The following is a 20545-nucleotide window of genomic DNA, read 5'->3' as shown; positions in this document are numbered from 1 at the left end:
GATTTTAAGCACTCCCTGTTCACAGTGTATAAATAGTACATATATAACATATTTGTGCATGTGCATATACTGTAGGATGGAAGTCTGGCTTTTCTTATTTAGTGTTTGTGGCAATAGCAGAGACCATGAATGAAAAGTTAAATTGGCATTTGTATGTCATCAGCAAGTACAGAGTAAAAATGGGTTTAAATAGTACACAATTTGGGTATATTTTGACTTTTGTACTTCACTTCCAATAAAGAGCTGACTTCTACAGCAATATGAACATGAACATTTAGATCCTGTAATTTGCATTACTTACTGTCTGTCTTGTTACATTTGAGCTACTATAGCAATTTCCTTCTTTTCTTCTGAAATACTTGAAAATTATGGTACTTTTGAAGACATTTTACTGAAAAATAGCAGCTGACATTTAAAAAAAATAGAGCTCTAAGTTTGGGGGTATACATTTTTTTTTAATACTCATCATAAAACAGAAGATTGTGAAAACCCTGTAACAGAGTATAAGATATACTGGGTTTATGTACATTGTGTACATAATGAATCTTTCTAAAAATTCCCATAGGGTAACACATACCAGGATTAACATCATACAGTAATCTGTCTGAATATAATATATATTATGTAGTTGATTCTCTACTGCAGTGGTTCCCAAACTTGTTCCGCCGCTTCTGCAGGGAAAGCCCCTGGTGGGCCGGGCCGGTTTGTGTACTTGGTGCGTCCGCAGGTTCGGCCGATCGCGGGTCCCAGTGGCTGCGGTTCGCAGCTCCAGGCCAATGGGAGCTGCTGGAAGCGGCGGCCAGTACGTCCCTCGGCCCGTGCTGCTTCCAGCAGCTCCCATTGGCCTGGAGCAGCGACCGCACCGCTTCCAGCAGCTCCCATTGGCCTGGAGCAGTGAACCGTGGTCACTGGGACCTGCAATAGGCCAAACCTGAGGACGCGGCAGGTACACAAACCGGCCCGGCCCACCAGGGGCTTTCCCTGCACAAGTGGCAGAACAAGTTTGGGAACCACTGCTCTAGTGTCTTCTGTACCAGTCAGATGGAAGGTATAAGTTTACCTACAAGCTGATTAAGAAAAGGAAAGAACCATGAGTAATACTGTACACTCATTAGTTAAGTAAACATGTAAACCCCACATTTACACACCTGACCTCATTGATTAGTTCACGGTCACCCAGCAAGTCATTGTCAAAAGTAAGAGTAGAACACAGATTAGCTGGTTGCTAGAGCTATGTCTAGTCCTTATTGCCTCCTGTCATTAGACATTTTAACTTTGTGAGACCATTTCTTAATCTGTAAAATGGGATAGTGGTACCCACTTGTCCGGGGCTGGGGACATCTTATATTCTGTTTATTTCAGACTCACATAGAGTAAATATTGTTGCCCTGTTTTACAAATGGGTAACCTGAGACATAGAGAGGCTAAGTCCCATATTTCTAAAAATGGTCTTTTATTTTGGATGCCCAACTTCAGACCACTGAGAGTCAGATTTTTTTTCCCCAAAGGTGTGGAGTGCCTGCAGTTCCCATTGGCTTCAGTTGGAGTTGTGGCTGCTCAAAGCTGAAAATCAGGCCCCACATGTCTCAAGTTGGGCATTCAAAAACTCAGCCATGTGTAATAAGAGGAGGACACTTTTGAAAATGCTGCCAAAGTGTCTTGTCAGGGAGGCACTTGTGATGATTTAGGGGTCTTTTCTGTACTGCTTCTGAATCAGAGATGATTTTATGAAATTGTATCATGAAATTACTGTGCCATGGAAAGCTTATCTGTATGTGGATCAACACTCAGTGTTTTTCTGTTTAAAGTCAAATACAATAACTCCTCACTTAAAGTCGTCCCGGTTAACGTTGTTTCGTTGTTACATTGCTGATCAATTAGGGAACATGCTCGTTTAAAGTTGTGTAATGCTCCCGTCTAACGTCGTTTGGCAGCCGCCTGCTTTGTCTACTGCTTGCAGGAAGAGCAGCCCCTTGCAGCTATCTGGTGGGGGCTTGGAACCAGGGTGGACTGGCAGCCCCCTATCAGCTCTCCCTATCAGCTCCCTGCTCTCTTAAGTTCCCTGTGCAGCAGCTGCCTGCAGTTCAGCTGTGCCCCTCCTCCCACTGCCATGTGCTGCTCCTACCCTCTGCCTTGGAGCTGCTCCCCTGCTTGATGTGCTGGGAGGGGGAGGGAAGGAAGAGGAGAGCTAATGTCAGGGTGTCCCCTCCTCCCTGCTCCTGCACCTCACTTACCCCATCTTCCATTGAGCAGGGCTCAGGATGGAGGGAGCTTGCAGCAGCTGGGGTCTCAGCAAGCTGATCTAATTAACAAGGCAGTGTACTTAAGGGAAATGCGCATATCTCCCTCCATTCCTGCTGCCTTGCAGAATGAGAAAGTTAACCCTTGAGGGTTCAGCCAATTGCTAGTTCATCATTTAGCAGTAAGGGAAATATCCCACCCTCTGACTCTTCCACCTCAACCAAACTTCACAATCATCATCACTGTGTACCAGTATTAAATTGTTTGTTTAAAACTTATACTGTGTGTGTGCAGGGGTGGCTCCAGGCCCCAGCACGCCAAGCGCGTGCTTGGGGCGGCAAGCCGCGGGGGGACGCTCTGCCGGCGTCGCGAGGGCGGCAGGCAGGCAGGCTGCCTTTGGTGGCTTGCCTGCGGAGGGTCTGCTGGTCCCGCAGCTTCGGCGGACGAAGGCAGCCTGCCTGCTGTGCTTGGGGCGGCAAAATGCCTAGAGCCGCCCGTGTGTGTGTATATATAATATAGTCTTTGTCTGGTGAAAAAATTTCCCTGGAACCTAACCCCCTCATTTACATTAATTCTTAGGGGAAATTGGATTCGCTTAACATTGTTTCGCTTAAAGTCGCATTTTTCACGAACATAACTACAACATTAAATGAGGAGTTACTGTATCTTGGGACAGAGGGTTTGCTGTTGCTGAGAGAAGATACTTCCTCCTCTGGTCTGAAGGGAGGATGGGGTTGTAAGTAATGGAAAATTACCAGGCGGAGACCAAAAGAAGCAGGTGAACCCAGCAGGAGCCTTATGAAAGGACTGGGGGAGAGCCATTTTGCACCAGATTAAGAGTAGGGACCCTGCTGCAGGAGCAGGGTAGGCAAGGGGGCAGATGACCCTGCTTACCTGGTTGACAGAACACAAATGATCCGTCTCGGACTCCTAAGGGAAGGGTAAGCTAGTGAGGGATGTTGTGTTTAGAATGTTTTATTGTTTTGTATGAGCTCTGCGCTCCTGTGCTGTGCTGTGACTGAATATAAAGATGGTAGACTGTACAAAGTGTGTGTGTGTGTTGACTGCTTCACAACTACTGGATGCTCCTAAAGGAGTTAAACAGTAAAGCAGAAGGTTCAGCACTGTTGTCTAGCGCATTAGAAATCTGAGGCCTGGGTCTTACTGTGGTTCAGACACTGATATGTTATGTGGTTTTGGGAAACTCAAGTGAGTTGCCTGACCCTCAGTGTCTCATCCATAAAATGGGGGTATTTACCTTCTTCATGATTGTCTGTATATAAGAATAAAGTAAATGTGCACAATTTCACATTAATTTGCACAAGTGATTTTTTTCAGTTTTGCCAAAGCCTAAAGCATGAGAAAAATATTTAAGACAAACGAAACAAATTACTGAGGTTTCAGCTGGAAAGACTGAGTTCCAACACTGATGAACCAGTATTTGACAATGCAGCATACAGAGTAGTGCAATCTCTGCATTCTGATGACAAATCTCTTGAGTTTATACCTTGTGGCTTCCATTCTTACTACAGAATGGAATTGCTGTATGTCCTCTTGTAAAACTGTTCATTATGAAAGGAGTTGTCTGACTGGCTGGCACAGGTTCCAACTGTGGGTATCTGTTAAAAATATGATTATTTTAAAGCCCTTATCTTGTTCTTGACAATCTGAAGTCTGTTTCCATAGGAACAGAGGCAGCAGTAGAGTCATTAGCACTGTTGTAGATTTCTGCTGTGACTGCTAGCTGAGCTTTGCAAGAGCAAATTTTTAAACAAATCCTAAGGAGCCTAAAGATTTTAAAAATTCTTATGCTGTGGTTGTGCAGGAAGCCACAAATAAACAGTTCTTTGCCTCCATCATAGCATCTGGAAAAGCTTAGACAGCAGATTTGTTCAGGCTGTAGATAGCCTGGTTAATCCAAAGTGTCTTTGCTCAGTGTCTGGTTCTTTGGAAGGAAACTTCTTATTTTGCAGATAAAAGTAATTTGATTTTTGGCAAGCTGTTTGGTGGTCAGTTTTTTTTGCGGGAAGGTAGCTGGGAGAAAACCCTCACCGAAATGACTTAGTTTTATATCTAATGTTGCTTTCTGAGGTACTGGAGTCGTTGGGGAGAGCTTCATGCCATGACCTATGCTTTTGATTAAACATCAGATATTTATGTCCTTCCTGGAGGGTGAAGGCTGTGTCAATTATTGGTGTAGATTGCTAAGAGTTGTATTAGAGAATGCTTACTACCAAATATTTTGAAGTAAACTTTTATGTGGTTTTTGCTCAAGAAACCACTGCTTGCAGTGAATGATGATTATCAGTCTTCCATTTCTGAGTAAGTCTGCTGAGAAGCTTGTGGTAAAATAATTCTCTCAATATGTGGATACTTCTGATCTCCCTCTGCTCTAGCACCAGACCTGACTTCAGTACAGAGTCTGACTAACTGTGTCTTGGATGAAGATCATGTGTTCCTGCTGGTATTAGAAGACCTGTCAGTTTTCAGACCTATTAGAAGCCTTCAGTTCTATTGATCATGGAAGGATGTTGATTTTTCCACAAACTTTAGCAGGAGTAACTGCTGCTTTTCAACAGCTTTGTTCTTTTCTTTAGGAGAGGTCCCAATGGGTGTTAGCTAACAACTGCCCATTTCATAGAATCATAAAACTGGAAGGGACATTGAGATGTCCTCTAGTCCAGTCCCCTGTACTCACGGAAGGACTAAGTATTATCTAGACCATCCCTGACAGGTGTTTGTCTAACTTACTCTTTAAAATCTCTAATGATGGACATTCCACAACCTGTCCAAGGCGATTTATTCCAGTGCTTAACCCACCCTGACAGGAAGTTTTTCCTAATGTCCAACCTATACCTCCCTTGCTGCAATTTAAGCCCATTGCTTCTTGTCCTATCCTCTGAGGTTAAGAAGAACAGTTTTTCTCCCTCCTCCTTTTAACAACCATTTTTGTACTTGAAAACTGTGATCATATTCCCTCTCTGTCTTCTCTTTTCCAGACTAAACGAACTCAGTTTTTTCAATCTTCCGTCATAGGTCATGTTTTCTAGACCTTTAATCATTTTTGTTGCTCTTCTCTGGACTTTCTCGTATTTGTCCACATCTTTCCTGAAATGCGGCGCCCAGAACTGGACACAGTACTCCAGTTGAGGCCTAATCAGGGCGGAGTCGAGTGGAAGAATTACTTCTCATGTTTTACTTACAACACTCCCGCTAATATATCACAGAATCATGTTCGCTTTTTTTGCATCAGTGTTACACTGTTGACTCATATTTAGCTTGTGGTCCACTATGACCCCCAGATCCCTTTCCACAGTCCTCCTTCTTAGGCAGTCATTTCCCATTTTGTATGTGTGCAACTGATTGTTCCTTCATAAGTGAAGTACTTTGCATTTGTCCTTATTGAATTTCATCCTATTTACTTCAGACCATTTCTCCCATTTGTCCAGATCATTTTGAATTATAATCCTGTCCTCCAAAGCACTGTCAACGCCTCCCAGCTTGGTATCGTTCGCAAACTTTATAAGTGTACTCTGTATGTTGTTATCTACATCACTGATGAAGATACTGAACAGAACCGGACCCAGAACTGATCCCTGCAGGACACCACTTGTTGTTTCCCCAAGGAGTCTCAATTGTGGGATCTGCAGGTTCTACTTCCTTATCCCTCTTACTCAGTTTCTGGATGGGGCTGTTTGGGGGATAAGGGAGAGGGCACTGTTTCAGTATGTGGATTACACTCAGTTTTAAATCTTCCTTGACCAACTTGGATGACACAGGTGAGCGCCTTAACTATGTCTGTTTTCAGACTGAGGTGTGACGGCTAAAATTCGGTCCAGATGAGTTTGAATTGGTGCTAGTAGGTTGAGGGAAGGAGTTCGAGGAAATGGGAGAGACAACACTGGCCCCTTTGAGGGTATTTGTCCACTATCAGTTGCCCTAAATGGCAACTTGGACAGTGTGTTAGATCCTCAGTAGTCTTCAAAGGATTAGTTTAGTAGGGACCATAATAGCTTCACACTATCAGCATCTGGCCAGGGGGATTACAACATTTTCTCTCTGATGCAGACCATGTTACAGAACAATTCAATATGGAAATTGAAGCTGGTGCAAAATGCAGCAGCCTGCTTTCTTAAATGGTATATTTCATTAAGAGCCAGTGCTAGGGGACCTGTATTGGTGCTTACTGGTTTCCAGGTGGACTTTAAGCTGTTGGTTTTACCTATAAAACCCTCAGTGTCTTTGGGCCTGCCTATTTGAAAAATCACCGTAAAGAACATCTCTGAAATAAATTTAGATTATTTCTGATGCTTAAAGTGTGGCAAATATTTTACAGGGGTGATTATCTGGGTGGGGAGATGTTGGTGTGTTTATGCATATCGGGCTAGCTCTTTATTTAGGCAAATAGGAAATGAAGTCAGTGGGTGTTTTGCCCGCCAAAGGCAGGCTTATTCAGGCCATGCTATGGTAAAGCTAGTTGGTTCTTTGAAACACATTATGTGTAATTACTCCTGACATTAAATTGTAGTATTGCTTGTCATTGCCTGTTCTTGTGTGTCCTAGTAGAATGTGTTTTATAGTATACTTCAGAAAGAGAATCTGCTACAGAATAAATAAATATTATGGGTATCTAGGGAGCTAACAGTCTTGCAAAACAGAGCTCTTTAGTCCAGGAGTGCTGTACTGGTTGCTTTTCTGGGTTGCATCTCACTCAGAAATGTAAAGAAGCTGTGAAGTGACATACATTAATTAGCAAGATTAGATTATAACAGCTTCATGAGATACTTAATGTGTGTGTCTATTTAAAAGTGCATTTAACCTTTTGACCAAAATCCTTGGTTAATCCATTGTAATTGTAAACAGATATGCTTGGGTAGCATGTTTTAAAGTTTTGGTGAGACATAAATTCAAATCTCATCATTAGCATTCTGAAAGCTTTAATGGGCAGGGGTTTGGGGGGGCGCTTATGTTTGTGATTGTGATTATGCTACTCTGTGACAATACAGAGTTGGAGAGTAGGGTCTGCAGTGTAAGGGGCTTGCAGATTCTGAAACTATTTAGGGTACTGAAAATTGTTTTCCTGCGGTAAGGGTGCTGCAGTGACAAAACACTGCCCTTTTTAGCTGTTGCTGGACATGCACAGATACACTGGACAGTAAAACCTCGCTAATCTGCTCTTATACAACCGCATACTTACCCAAGAGAAGTTCTCAGCTTTGCAGTTTACTGCTCTTCAGAGGTGAGACCTTACTTGTGAAGAGGAAGGGGAATACAGGTGCAGTCATACTCTCCATGAGATGGTAGGGAGGACAACATATCTCTTTTCTATCTCTATCCCCCAGCGCTTAATACCCTAAAACAGGCTTAAGGTCCTCACTGTTTCTCCTGGTGCTCCTTCCAACTGCTTCTGCCTCAGGCCATTTATGCTCTCGTGGCTTGCTGAACCACCATGGGGATAAGGAGGAGACCTTGCTGGCACCTGCAGGATTGAAATGAGTGGGTGAAATGGAAGAAGCCTGTAGAAAAGCTGCCCCTCTCCCTTCCTCTTCAGCAGCAGCTTGGAGATCCATTGCCTGTGCACTCCTGCAGCATCAAGCCCCGCTATGGAATCCAGTAAAGATGCTCTTATGTCTGTCTTCAGTTGTACTGCATTGCCCTCCATCTTTGCCCTATGCCACTGCTTGTTGGAAGGCACAGGGAAGATCTGGGAGAGACTCTCCCCCTCAGCAATAAGGCCATAACCTCCATTTTCACATGGTCCTGCAGGGGCTTTTAGTGCTAGAGCAGCACACATGCATTTGTTCTCTTATAAATGCTGCTGCCTAAGAGGAGAGGAATAAGATGGCACATGTTAAAGCTTTGCACTCTCCGTGCTACTGTAATCCTGCAGCTACTAGACGGGTTCCTCTCCATTCCTATGGCAGCCCCAGAAGAGCTACGTGAGCCCTGGAAGCCCTTACACCATGCACCAGTTGGAGGGGAGGAGCACCAGCACCAAATAAGTGCCTTTACCCTTGTTTCAGACTGTTCTTGAGTGCAGGGGTGAGGCCAAGGATAACATGATGCTCTGCCCACTTTGACCCTGCCCTGACACCTGGAGAGGAACCATTGTCCATTTGTTTGGGGCACTACCCTGGGATTTGGGAGACCTGGATTTAATTCCCTCCTTGGCCATGGACTAGCTGTATGACCTTGGGCAAGCTACTTAATCACTCCGTGCTTCAGTTCCCCATCTGTAAAATGGAGATAATAGCACTGCCCTTCCTCCCAGGTGCTGTGAGGATAAATACATTAAAAGATTTTGAGGAAGTCAGATACTACAATAATGGGCTCCATATAAGTACCTAAGACAGATACAATTACTTGGTACTCCCCAAATCTCATTGGTCACAATAGGTTAATGAGGTTCTCTGTAAACAAACAAAAAAGAACTACTTAATAGTGTTTTTGTTATTTACAACCACGTGACATTAACGTTCAGTGAATATTCACTATGTGCAGCATTACTATGTAGATTGTCTTTGGTGGAAATGTGTCTTACAAATGAAGGAATCATGTTATTCAGACACAAATTTAGGCCTCCCTTTCAGGCTTAGGAAATGCATGCAGCTCATGAGAAGTTACAGCTCTGAGGAGAAAATGTATTATACCTGCACAGCTTATATGCTGGTTAAACCTCATCATCCTTGTCACTTCTATACTTTTAAAAGCACATGATGAACAAAGAATCACGTTGACATGAACTGGCACAAACTTTGGCCTAATCTTCAGCAATCCGAGCTAAAAGGATTTGAAGGGTTTGAGCAGAGGTGAACAGTGAAGTCTTGATTAGGCAGTAGGAAGTCATTTATAATTTACTTCATTGTTACTTGGTGAACTGCTGCTGGCTGCCTTGTCAACTGTAACATTAATTTTTTTTAATTTGGCCTGCAGGGGAACCAAGGTTGGGAGTTGGCTCGTTCAGGCTCTCCAACTTATTCTGTGTTTGTGAAATTAACATGTACATGTTTGTAATTATCAGGAGATAGAGATTTTGGGCAATATAAAGTGGGACTTTGTTTTTATGCCAGGTTCGCTATCTTTTGGAATGGATGGAGGAAGATGTAGAAGAAGCAGACGAAGCTGACGATACAGTGAAGCCAGAGCTCTGTCACCCATTATGCCAGTGCTCAAAATGTGAGCCAATACAAAAGGTTGGAATTTTTTTTTCTGTTCTGTAGACAGCATAACTTTTGCATTCCTGTAGTTACTTTTTTTAGCCCAGGGAAATAATATTCCTATTCTTCTGCACAGCTGCGTCTCTGCTCACAAGAGGCCTGTGATTAAATGTGCACAGATCTTAATAGAGTTCATCACCTTATGAGATGAAGTTCCCGTACTTGAAAATCAGGCTGCGGAAAGGATTGGAATAGAGAAGCAGTGTTCAGAAACTCATTTTGCTTTCTGATGGAGGAGTGGAAAACTTGTGTGTTTGGATTTTCTTCTTCACCCCCTTTTTGTATTGTTTTGGTCCAGGATTTGTAGTCCATGCTTTCAGTAAATTCTGAGTAACTTTGTAAACGTGAGGGTAAAGAGAAGCTCTGCTCTAGGTCTCCCAGTTGTTTCCTTTACCCTCTTATCTGTTCTAGGCCTCCCCAATTTCTCTGCTGATCTGGGCCCTTGATAACTTGCCCTCTCGGCCCATTGAACATTTTATTCTTTGGTAAAATCTTAGCAGGAAATTTCCTGTCCTCATAAATATCAATACAATACTAATAAGACCACTTTATTTTTTATCATATCTTTAATTAAAACTGTATCTAAAAAACTAAAGAGCTAAATAAAATTATGGAGATTTTTGTCTCCCTTACCCATTATTTATCATACAGCAGAGAGAGAAATGGGCGATGATATGGGATTAATTATGTTCCTTGTTGGAAGTCACTGCCGTGCCTTCCAATTAGTAATAGTATTGAATGCATAAATACTGATAACTGTGTCCTTAGAACACATGTTTTGGGTCTCATTTGTGGAAATAAGGAACGCTCATAATTTAAAGAAAATAGAAAGCTGATTATCTGCAACTCAGAAGGAAACAGGATTATTGTGACTGAGTGATGGAATCTGTTGCTTACTGAAACAAGGGCTTTGAGACATTTTAGTTTAGCTAACTGGTAACAGTGGAATGATCACCTGGCTCTTGAATAAAAATAAGAAGGCATTTGTTAAGTAGTCTTGCAACTACACACTGCAGTTGGGAAGAGGGAAGAATGGGAAAGGTTCGCTGCCATTGTGAAACTTTGGCTTCCATGCAGTCTGAGAGCAGTAGAACAGGACATTCTCTAAGTAGTCTGTAGGCCACATCCCAGTTGGATCTTAAGCGACTTTTTCCTGATAGCCTCCAAAGAATTCATGCCATATAGCCCCTCCTACTGTTCTGTCTCAGTCAGGGTACTGTTTCCTAAAGGGCTGTCATATGAATGCAGATCAGTAAGGTTTAGCAGATCTGCAGAATTCCATTTTCTCAAATTTTGTGATTTCCCAAAGACTATAGCAATTATTAGTATACACTATATTGGTGCCATAGATTGTTTCCATAGGACTGGAATTAATTTTAGCTGTATTTGTGGCCCTCAAAAGCTGGACCTTCTCATAGCAGGGAAGTAGACTAAGTAATCTCTGTCTCTAAGAATGCAGACTGTGTTCAGTTCTACAATCAAGTGTGTAAAACCAATGTGAGGTATAACATTAACTCCTACGAGTCATACCGTACTGTATCCCACTAGAGCTAACAACTAATGCAAGTCTGGATCTCTTAAATCACATGTCAAACTGAGCAGTTTTCAGTCCCTGCTAATAATAAAAATCTGTTTGTGAAATTTCTCTGTAGTAACCCATGTTGTTTAAGGAAGGGAAAAATAAGACAATTATCCGTCACCAGTGCTCGGGGCCAGTTCTAGGGGTGGGGCAGCAGGGCAATAATTCCCTGGGTGCCAGTTTTCAGGGCACTATGCTGCTGTGCCATTTGCCTTTTTTTGCTCCCGTCTGATTGGCTGACTGTGTGGAGGCTTGGCTCGGGCTGCTGGTGCCAGTGCCACCCAACTGCTTGGCTTTACCGGGTATCTCACTGAAGGTCTTAAACAAGACTCCCTGGACAATAGTGTTTGTAATGTCTGTGTGCCTGTTTCATATATACTATGCAGGTATTTAACTGCTCTTTACTCAATAGAAAGTGTTGTGATCAGTTTTCTGTGGTTTTTATTCTTTTTCCCAACAGAAGCTTGCAAGAATCCCTGCTAATGGACTTGGAGTAAATGTTACAAACCAGGATGGCTTTACACCACTACATGTGGCTGCACTGCATGGGCACCCTGAGTTAGTTTACCTTTTGTTGAAACACGGTGCCAATATCAGTGCAAAGAATATGAACCATGCCGTACCTCTTCACCTGGCTTGTCAGAAAGGTCACTTTCAGGTAACTGGTTCTCTTCATAGCTATAAGCACAGCAGGTAGATTTTATTGGGGCGTGGATGGTAGCTGAGTAAGGGTGTGCCCTTGGAGGGAGGAGACTAGAACGGGGAGGAAAGGGGACAAATAAGTAAACTCCTATTCCCGCTCTTCATTCCAGGAAGTGGGAGGGTTGATTCAGGGTAGCAGAAGCCAGAGTATAAAGGGGACTTCATGGTATTGTTCCTAGTGCTGCTTTATGCTGAAGAAGCAGACTGGGCACAGTGAGGCTCTCTGTCTGCTTGGGTAAGGGATAAAGCCTCTTTCAGCATGGACTGTGCAGAGCTAGCCTGAGGATTTTGTTCTGAAGGGAGAAGTGAGTAAACTAGACCAGACGGGTCTGGCCCCTTGTGTTGGCGAGGGGACACAGGATGAATATACTCTGTGTAGTTCTAGTGAGGATGAATGTATTCCTTCTAAATGTTAAACTTATATGCTGCCTCAGGGACTCCCTCCCGAATCCAAAACGGTGATGGGACTTGCAGGACACTGCAGCATCCAGCAGTTTTTCCAACAAGCCTGTCATGCTTTTCAGGTACCCAGCTATGAAGGCAAGCTATTGACACTTTGCAGCAGTCAAATGCAAGTGGGTTATAGCTCTGCTTTACTGCACAACCTGAGAAACCTGAGGTCACCCCACACTCCTGAAAATCAATAGTAGTTCCCAGTTTGTGTGTATCTTCTTTATATTAGTGAACATACACATGCAGATATCAGAATATATATAATTTCAAAACACTTGGTTATAGGCAGTCTGTAATAAAGGCATGTATGTGTCCTCTGCATCCAATGTATTCCCTTAGTGAGCTTCTCTGTATGGTACAAAGATAGAAACTAAAGGTATTTCAAGGGAATCTGTGATCTAAATAGGTGAGGCCTTGATGGTTCTCATTAACTCACGGGGATCCCAGTCCTACTTCCCTTGGAGATCGTGGGAGTTTTGCCATGAGTTCAGTTGGAAGCATAATCAGGTTCAAGAGACTGTCTTGACTTGTCACTTGGCAGAAAGTCATCAACATGCAATGAAAATTAGGCCTCCTGGAGTGAAAGAACTAACCCATTAGCTTGCTACACTAATCTGCCATATACATTTCTTCAATCCACAAACTACTTTGACACTGACTCCTTACAACTCACCTTGGGTAGTGTATTAACAGTGAGAAATATCTTTACATTCAAGTGAGGCACATCTGGGTGTATTAAAAATTATTTGAGCTTCAGCAGTTTAAAGCTTCCATATATAGGCAGATGGATACTTCTCATTACAAGGTAGAATGACTTATCCCACATTAACCATTTAAGGAAGGCTTCTAGACTGAAAAGATTTGAGTTTTGTGATTACTTTAGCCTCCCAAGCTCAGACACCTCTCTTATACCTATACTGTGGAGTAGACTTTTAATGTGGTTTCCATGTACATTTTTGTGGTTGAAGTTGATTTAATCAGATTAACTCCTTAAGGCAGGGATTGTGTCTTCATATGTGTTAGTACAGCACCTCGCACAGCAGGAATCCAGTCCTGTTTCGGGGGGTGGGGATGGGGGTTGGCCCTCCAGCAATATTACTGATAACATTCTCAGCCAGAGTGTGTATTTGTAACATCACTTACTAGAATAGATTTGTTTCCACTTACTGGAATAGAAGGCCTTGACCCCTGGTCTGTATCCCAAAGAATTGTCAATGTTTACATTGTTGTTTCCCCTATGCTTTTTGTATTGCATTTGGCATGGATGTGTCAAGAATGACAAATTGAGCTTTCAGAGTAATAGTTCTAGTCTCCACAAAAGTAATATATACTACAGGATATGTCTCTTCATCATACATATGCTTAGAAAAATGTATACACCCAGTAACACATTCTATGAACTAAGGGTCAGTCAAACATTTTTTATGTGGAAGAATTCTTTTCACTTCAAAACAAAAAACAACTTCCTTGTTGGTGGTCTGAACTTTGTGGCCAAACAAGCATAGCAGTTTGTATCAGGCAGTGCAGTCTGCTAATATTTCACGTTCCAAAATAACTAAGTGGTAAGCCTGACGTAGAGCAAAAAGGAAGTTAAAGGTTTTTATGTCTTTTAAAAAAACCTCCTGTCCAGAAAACTCCCCTGAGAAAGAGAGAGAAGATCCCTCCCATGCTAAAGTAACCACTCCCTCAGTACTGAAATTGTTTATGTATGAGCTTTCTCCTTCTGAATGGCCTGAAATTACTGTATAATGTAAGTGTTGGCTCAAATGGAACCATTTCATATCAAACACGTTATAATAAATGTCTTGTGCAACCAGCTTTTCATACATATTTTTATTTATTTTTAGACCATTTAAAAAAATTTCTGCCTCATGTTTAAAGATTTTAAAAGAAACTAATTTAATAGCTGTCTGCTAGCAGCAGAATTTCTGCTAACAGACCTCATGAAATTAGCCTTGCTGAGACTGGGAGTGACGCTGTTTTAAGTAGATTTTCACAAGATTTCATCCCCTCTCCATTTCATTGTCTGGCTTAGGCTCCCTTGTGGCTATGTATTCATATACTTTGGGTCATTGTTTTCTTTGTGTTGTGCTCCGTTCTTATCTGAGGACGTGAAGTCATTAAGTTTCTTTTACATGCACTTGCTGCTGCATTTTTAGATGGAATGTGGTCAGTGTTGGACACACCTGAGTTTAGTTTTAGCGAATGCTGATCCAGGGATTGAAACTTCCTTCTCCCCTTCACAAAACTGTAGTCAGGTGGATCTGTCTCGTCCAGTGGCATGTCCATCTCCTGGGCTTTTCAAAGGGTTTGTTCAGTTTCTTTTGAGAACTTCACAGAGGAAGAAAATAGTCTCTCCCTTCAGAGTTCAAGGGTACGTGTGTGTGTGTATGCATGCACACATCAGTGTCCTTATTGTTGTGGTGGGAGTGCTACATGCTTCTGCTCTCTAAACACACTGCCAGAGCAGGGAGATGTGCCACTTGAAGCTCTGTGAGCAGTGTTCAGTTCCCTGTTTGGTTCCAGGCTGAGCTGCAGACATGGGAAGTACTGAAGGAGAAAAATAAGCTAGTTGAGGGGTACTGGGGGAGAGAAAGTGGGTGAAGAGACTGATGTAGGGGAGACAGTAAATGGAAGGGGAAAATATTGGATGTGAGAAAGCAGGTGGAAAGGACAGAAATGGAGAAGGGGATGAGAAATCAGAGAAATGGAAGAAAAATGGAAAATCAGGAGTGTGGAAAGGAGAGAGGAAAAGGCAGTACAATGAATTGAAATGAGAACTTTAGAGAGAGAGAGAGAAAATATTAAAGAAAATATAAACAAGAAGAAAAAGGAGGAAAAGATGTCCACAACTCCTAGGTCAATGAATGTTAGTTCTTTGATGTTAGACTGTATAGTACTTCCCTGCCAATTATCCTACAAGTCCCTAATCTACTAGGATGAGGGATGCCAGGATGGCGTTGCTGTGGAGCATTCATCCTTTATAAGGTCATTGGCCGTGTGTGTGTGCGCGCGCGCGCATATAATTCACATGTCCCAGAACCAGGTTATTTATTTTACTGACTATAGGGGACTGGTGGGGAAAGTTTCAAATTAACTTTTTTTAACCTATAAGGAGCAAAAGATTAAAACAAAGTAGATAGAAAACTGTGCCAGTGCCATCCTTCTGCTGCTTGTCAGCCATGATGATTGCTGTATCGTCCAGACAGTTACCAAGCAAAGCATCCAGACTTCAGACAGAGGAAAAATCTTTTCATTGTCTGGATTTTCTTTTAATGTTAAATTTATATTGGATCCTTTAAGGATCTCCTCCAGCCTGCTTATTTTAAAGGAAAGTAAATTGCATGTAGCATTCCTAGATTAGGTGCTTAAAATAACTAAACCTTCTTATCATGACCAGTGGAAACATATACTGAAATTACTGCTTTTTCCATCTATCTGTGTTCATTCTCCAGGAACTTAACTTCCAAAAGTTGACTGGTAAATTTGGGTGCCTCCATTTTTGGCAGCCCCACTTTGAACAAGCCTGGTTTTCAAAAAGTGCTGAGCATCCAAAATCAGTAGTCACATTTGAAAATATAGGCCCATATAAGTCTGATGGGCATAGGTAACAAATCAGCCTCTAGATTGTCTACATAAGATGCTCCTTATTGGCATTATAACAAGTTGGCACAATATAGGAACACAGAGCAAGGGGTACCCAAGGTTCAGTAACTCAGATTCTGTTTTTTTCCTAGTTCTTTGCATCAGTGGGACTCTTAAATTAAACCTAGTTCTGAGTATCTGAAACACTTCACTCTTGATTTACAGTATCAGAAAATGTATTCCATTAGAAGTGTCATTAATGGTGATGCAGTAACTACAATGGTATTTTAACTCTATGATTCTGGTAAGTTAAAGTATTTTAAACTGGCATTTTAATATCTCTCTTCCCATAGGTAGTAAAGTGTCTAGTGGATTGCAATGCTAAACAAAATAAAAAGGATGTACATGGAAATACTCCCTTAATTTATGCTTGCTTGAATGGCCAACATGAGATTGCTGCCTTGTTGTTAGAGGTAAGACTTCTTTACAGAAAAGTTTGTTTAAAATTTTCTTTCTTCTGTAATATTTAAGATGGAACCTTTAATAGTACATGTACTGAATACAAAACTTTAGTATTAGTACTAGTAATGCATTTCTCTTTAAAACTTTTGGAAGGAAAATTGAGAGCAGTTTTGCATCCCTCCACCATGGTGTTTTGTTTAGATTAATACTTGTGTAATGTTATTGCAAGTAACACTTATTATTTAACAACTTAGTTCCTGGTGTCTAGCTTTTCTGCTCCTGGTATATGTATCAGAATTCCAGATAACTGGTAGCAAAAGTTGATAATATAACAAAAGCATTTTCTTCTTAAAAATCTCTCTCAGGCCTCACCAACATGAGCTGGGATATGTAGCAGATGTATGCAAAATGAGATAAGTTGATTCATGAAATTAAGGGGAGAATGATCGTTGTTGTAGGGTTTATTGTTGTTGAACTCACTGTGGCAATCTACACTTTCTGTATGTAGCTGAAATGTTTCTAATTGATTGTTTTGGTATAGTACTCTGTGCTTTTTTTACAGGAGACAAAGAGAAACGTAGCGTGCTGCCTCCAGTTGATGCTATTTTTTCCTTATAACATTTAATTAAATTTTTTACTTTTCCTTCCAGCATGGGGCCTCTGTTAACCTTTCTAACAGCAAGGGAAATACAGCACTGCATGAGGCTGTGATAGGAAAACATGAAGCCTTGGTAGAGCTGTTACTTCAGAATGGTGCTTCGAACCACATTAGGAACAAAAGGCAGCGTACACCTCTTGACTGTGCTGAGCTGGTAGGTGAAGAAGTCCACTTCTAGTATTAGTTGTCCCATTTTAGCTTGTTCTAAACCCCAGTATTGATCTCTTAGGAGGAAAATGGAATCGTACAGGCTTGTCACATAACCATTTCCAGCCAAACATAAGCGAAGCTTGTCAGGAATACTGTTAATTTAAAATGATAGGCGAGGGCAGGAAATCCTGAAGCACAATGAAGCTCTAGTGCTAATTTGATCAATCTTGTCTTTGTTTAACATCTTACAATATTATTTCTCTCCTTCTCCTTCAGTTTTGTTTTATCACAGGTCTGTTGAAAATTTCCAGCTAAACAAAATTTCCTTCTGTTTGAACAGTCACATTTGAGCTCTTCAGTACCATTCTAACTCTGTTTCCAGAGGACTAGAAATTGACTTATTTTGGTTCTTTTAATTCCATGTAGCTTCAGTAGGACTGTCTGGCTAAAACAACATGTAGCACAAGGAACTGTGTTGCAAACATATTGGTGAAAGCAAAATAGAATTGGGGTACCCATATTTGTTAACTCTTAATGAAAAACTGCCATTGGTTACTTACTGAAATCCACAGCAAAATATGCCATCAGGGAGGGAAAAGACAAAACAAAACATATTTTAGTAAAAGAGGATGGAAGCTTTATGTATATGCAGACCAAGTAATTCTCTGACTTAAATTATCACTGGATGTGCTTCATGGTTGGGGGAGTCAGAACAGTCTGAAGGACCATATTGTTGAGTACTAGAATTCTTTTTTCTCCCTTAAGAGAATCCTTGCTTGTTTTATTTCTGAAATTAAGCATATACTATGCAGAAGAAAAAATTAGGCTGGAAGCAGCATAAACACATACAGACGTACAAATGTGTGAATGTTAAGTTAAAATTTAAGCTGGGAATGGCAGAGGGGAGGAAAGAAGTCGATTGAGGGAAGCTGAATGCTTTCTACCCTAGATGATAGTGAGGTAGATTGTTCAAAGGAATTAAGGGCTCTTCAGATTGTTTTTGTTTTTCTCCTGTCATATATTTCCAAAATCCGTTGTCAGGGGAAACATTGTTTTAGACCCATTTGCAGTCCCTCTTGAGTACATCCCTTAGGTGCCTGGTTTGGCTTCCTTCTCTTCACTGTGTTCCAATCACTTGGCTCTCTGGGTTGCAGTGCCCTGTGTTACAGTGCCTGTAAATATGACAGTCCTAACTGTATTAGGCACCTGCAAGAAACTTTCCTATGGGAGCCGGTGAGCAGTGGCTAATTATAGTGACCTCAAAACAACTTCTTCAGAACAAATGTATTGTTTATTCACCCAAAGGTGCATAACCTCGCAAGCAAAGAGAAAAGGGTTAAAACACCAAAAGTCTATATGAATCTGGTCTAATCTAAACTTTCCTTACAAATTTTGGTAACCACCACTTAGCTCAATTATATCTATTTCTGTGCTGGGAGTAACATAGCCCTGCTGAAGTTTCTCTCTGTGTTTCCCCCTGAGCAGCTGCTGCCCAGCCCTGACTTCCTCTTAGGTGAGAGTTTTAATAGTTTAGTATCCCTTTGATCCTAGGTTCTGGCCTTGGGGGAATAAATCAGGAACCAGGTAGGTAGGCATTTCCTGATTCAATAGTGTATCTCTTCCCCCTCTCCTCACTTTCTGTTAAGGACTCCTAGTATTTTCTGTGGAGATTTCGATCTTTTTTCATTTCCTGCTTATTTTTTTTTCCCCTAACTGCCCCTTTGATTTAACTCTGTGTAGTCAGACAGAATTAATATCAATCAAATAAACTGGGGTACATATAAAATTCATGCAAAATAATACAACTTCCCCCTCATTCTCCACATCCATACGTACCTCTCTTCTGATGCAAACCTTGCTCACTCCCTGATTGATGTCTCACCTTGATTACAGAAACCTTTTTTCCAGTCCTCCATTTTCTTCTCTCCCCCTCAAATTTGATATCAGCCCCACTGCTAGTTGTATTCCTCACTCCAGCTATCTCCACATTTTCCCTTCACTCCCTTTTGCTGTTTCTTACCATGTCAAACTCAAGCCCTTCTCAGACTCCCCTTCAGAGGTCATGCATGATCTTACCCAGTGATGAGCTGCCAAATTGTTAACAACGGGTTCCCTCCTCCCTCCAAATTTTTAACAACGGGTTCCCTCCTCCCCCCCCCGGGGGGGGTCGTGCCCCATCCAACCCCTCATGTTCCTTGACACACACAAACTCCGAGACCCCTGACCCATCCCCCCCTTCCCTGTCCCCTGACTGCCCCTTGCCGCCCCACCCAACCCCTCCTCTCATTCTCAATGGCCCCCCAGAACCCCTACCCCATACAACTACCCCTTCTCTCTGTCCCTGAGTGCCCCCACCACCTCATTCAACCCTGCTCTTTCCTGACTGCTCCCCGGGACCCTTGCCCCCATTCATTCAGCCTGTTCCCTGCCCTCTGACCGCCCTGACCCCTATCCACCCCCCCACAACCCACCCTCTCCCTGCCCCCACACTGCCTGGGGCCGGACCGGGTCCACTCCGCCAGGACCAGGACCACGACCGCGGGGGGGGGACAACTCCCAGAGCCATTCGGCCGCCGCCACAGGACCCGACTCCCCCGGCCAGCACGGGGGCCAAGCCGCCGCCGCGGGACCGGACTCCCCGGGCCGGCACCTGGGGACCGATTCCCCGGGCCGGCACCGGGGGACGCCGCCGCGGGACCCGATTCCCCGGGCCGGCACCGGGGAGGGGGCCCAAATCGCCGCCGCGGGACCCGACGCCCCGGGCCGGCACCGCGGTGTGGGGGGGGGCGAGCCGCCCGGCCGCCGCCGCGGGACCCGACTCCCCGGGCCGGCACCTGGGGACCGATTCCCCGGGCCGGCACCAGGGGACGCCGCCGCGGGACCCGATTCCCTGGGCCGGCACCGGGGGGGCCGAATCGCCGCCGCAGGACCCGACGCCCCGGGCCGGCACCGCGGTGGGGGGGGGGGGCGAGCCGCCCGGCCGCCGCCGCGGGACCCGATTCCCCGGGCCGGCACCGGGGGACGCCGCCGCGAGACCCGATTCCCCGAGCCGGCACCGGGGGGGCCGAATCGCCGCCGCAGGACCCGATGCCCCGGGCTGGCACCGCGGTGGGGGGGGGCGCGAGCCGCCCGGCCGCCGCCGCAGGACCCGACTCCCCGGGCCGGCACCGGTGGGGGGTGGCCGAGCCGCCGCCGCGGGACCCGATTCCCCGGGCCGGCACCGCGGGACCCGACTCCCCGGTCCGCCAGGCCCGGCTTACCTGCTTCCCTCTCGTTTCAGGCTTCCCGCGAACATCTGATTCGCGGGAAGCAGGGAATGGGGAGGAGAAGGAGGGCGGAACTCAGGGGAGAGGGGGAGGTGAGCTGGGGCTGGAGGCCGGGTGGACAGCTGCCCGAGCTTTGTTAAATTTAAAAACTTTTTAGAACCTGGTTGTCCTGGAAGTTAACAACCGGTTCTAAAATGGCTTCTAAATTTAACAACGGGTTCGCGCAAACCGC

General features: G+C 43.7%; 1 protein-coding gene across 1 annotated transcript in view; it reads left to right on the top strand.

Annotated features, from left to right (window-relative positions):
• Nucleotides 1–20545, top strand: part of ANKRD27 (ankyrin repeat domain 27) — a 74651-nt gene that overhangs the window by 42744 nt on the left and 11362 nt on the right. The window contains exons 22-25 of the mRNA XM_044987387.1: nt 9312–9434; nt 11498–11695; nt 16131–16250; nt 16890–17051. Of these exons, the coding sequence (XP_044843322.1) occupies nt 9312–9434; nt 11498–11695; nt 16131–16250; nt 16890–17051 (603 nt within the window). The remainder of the gene's footprint in view (nt 1–9311; nt 9435–11497; nt 11696–16130; nt 16251–16889; nt 17052–20545) is intronic.

Source organism: Mauremys mutica, chromosome 14 (genome assembly GCF_020497125.1).
Source record: "Mauremys mutica isolate MM-2020 ecotype Southern chromosome 14, ASM2049712v1, whole genome shotgun sequence".
Lineage (NCBI taxonomy): Eukaryota > Metazoa > Chordata > Testudines > Geoemydidae > Mauremys > Mauremys mutica.
The sequence above is the reverse complement of the archived record's forward strand: the minus strand, read 5'-3'. Positions and strand labels throughout refer to the sequence as shown.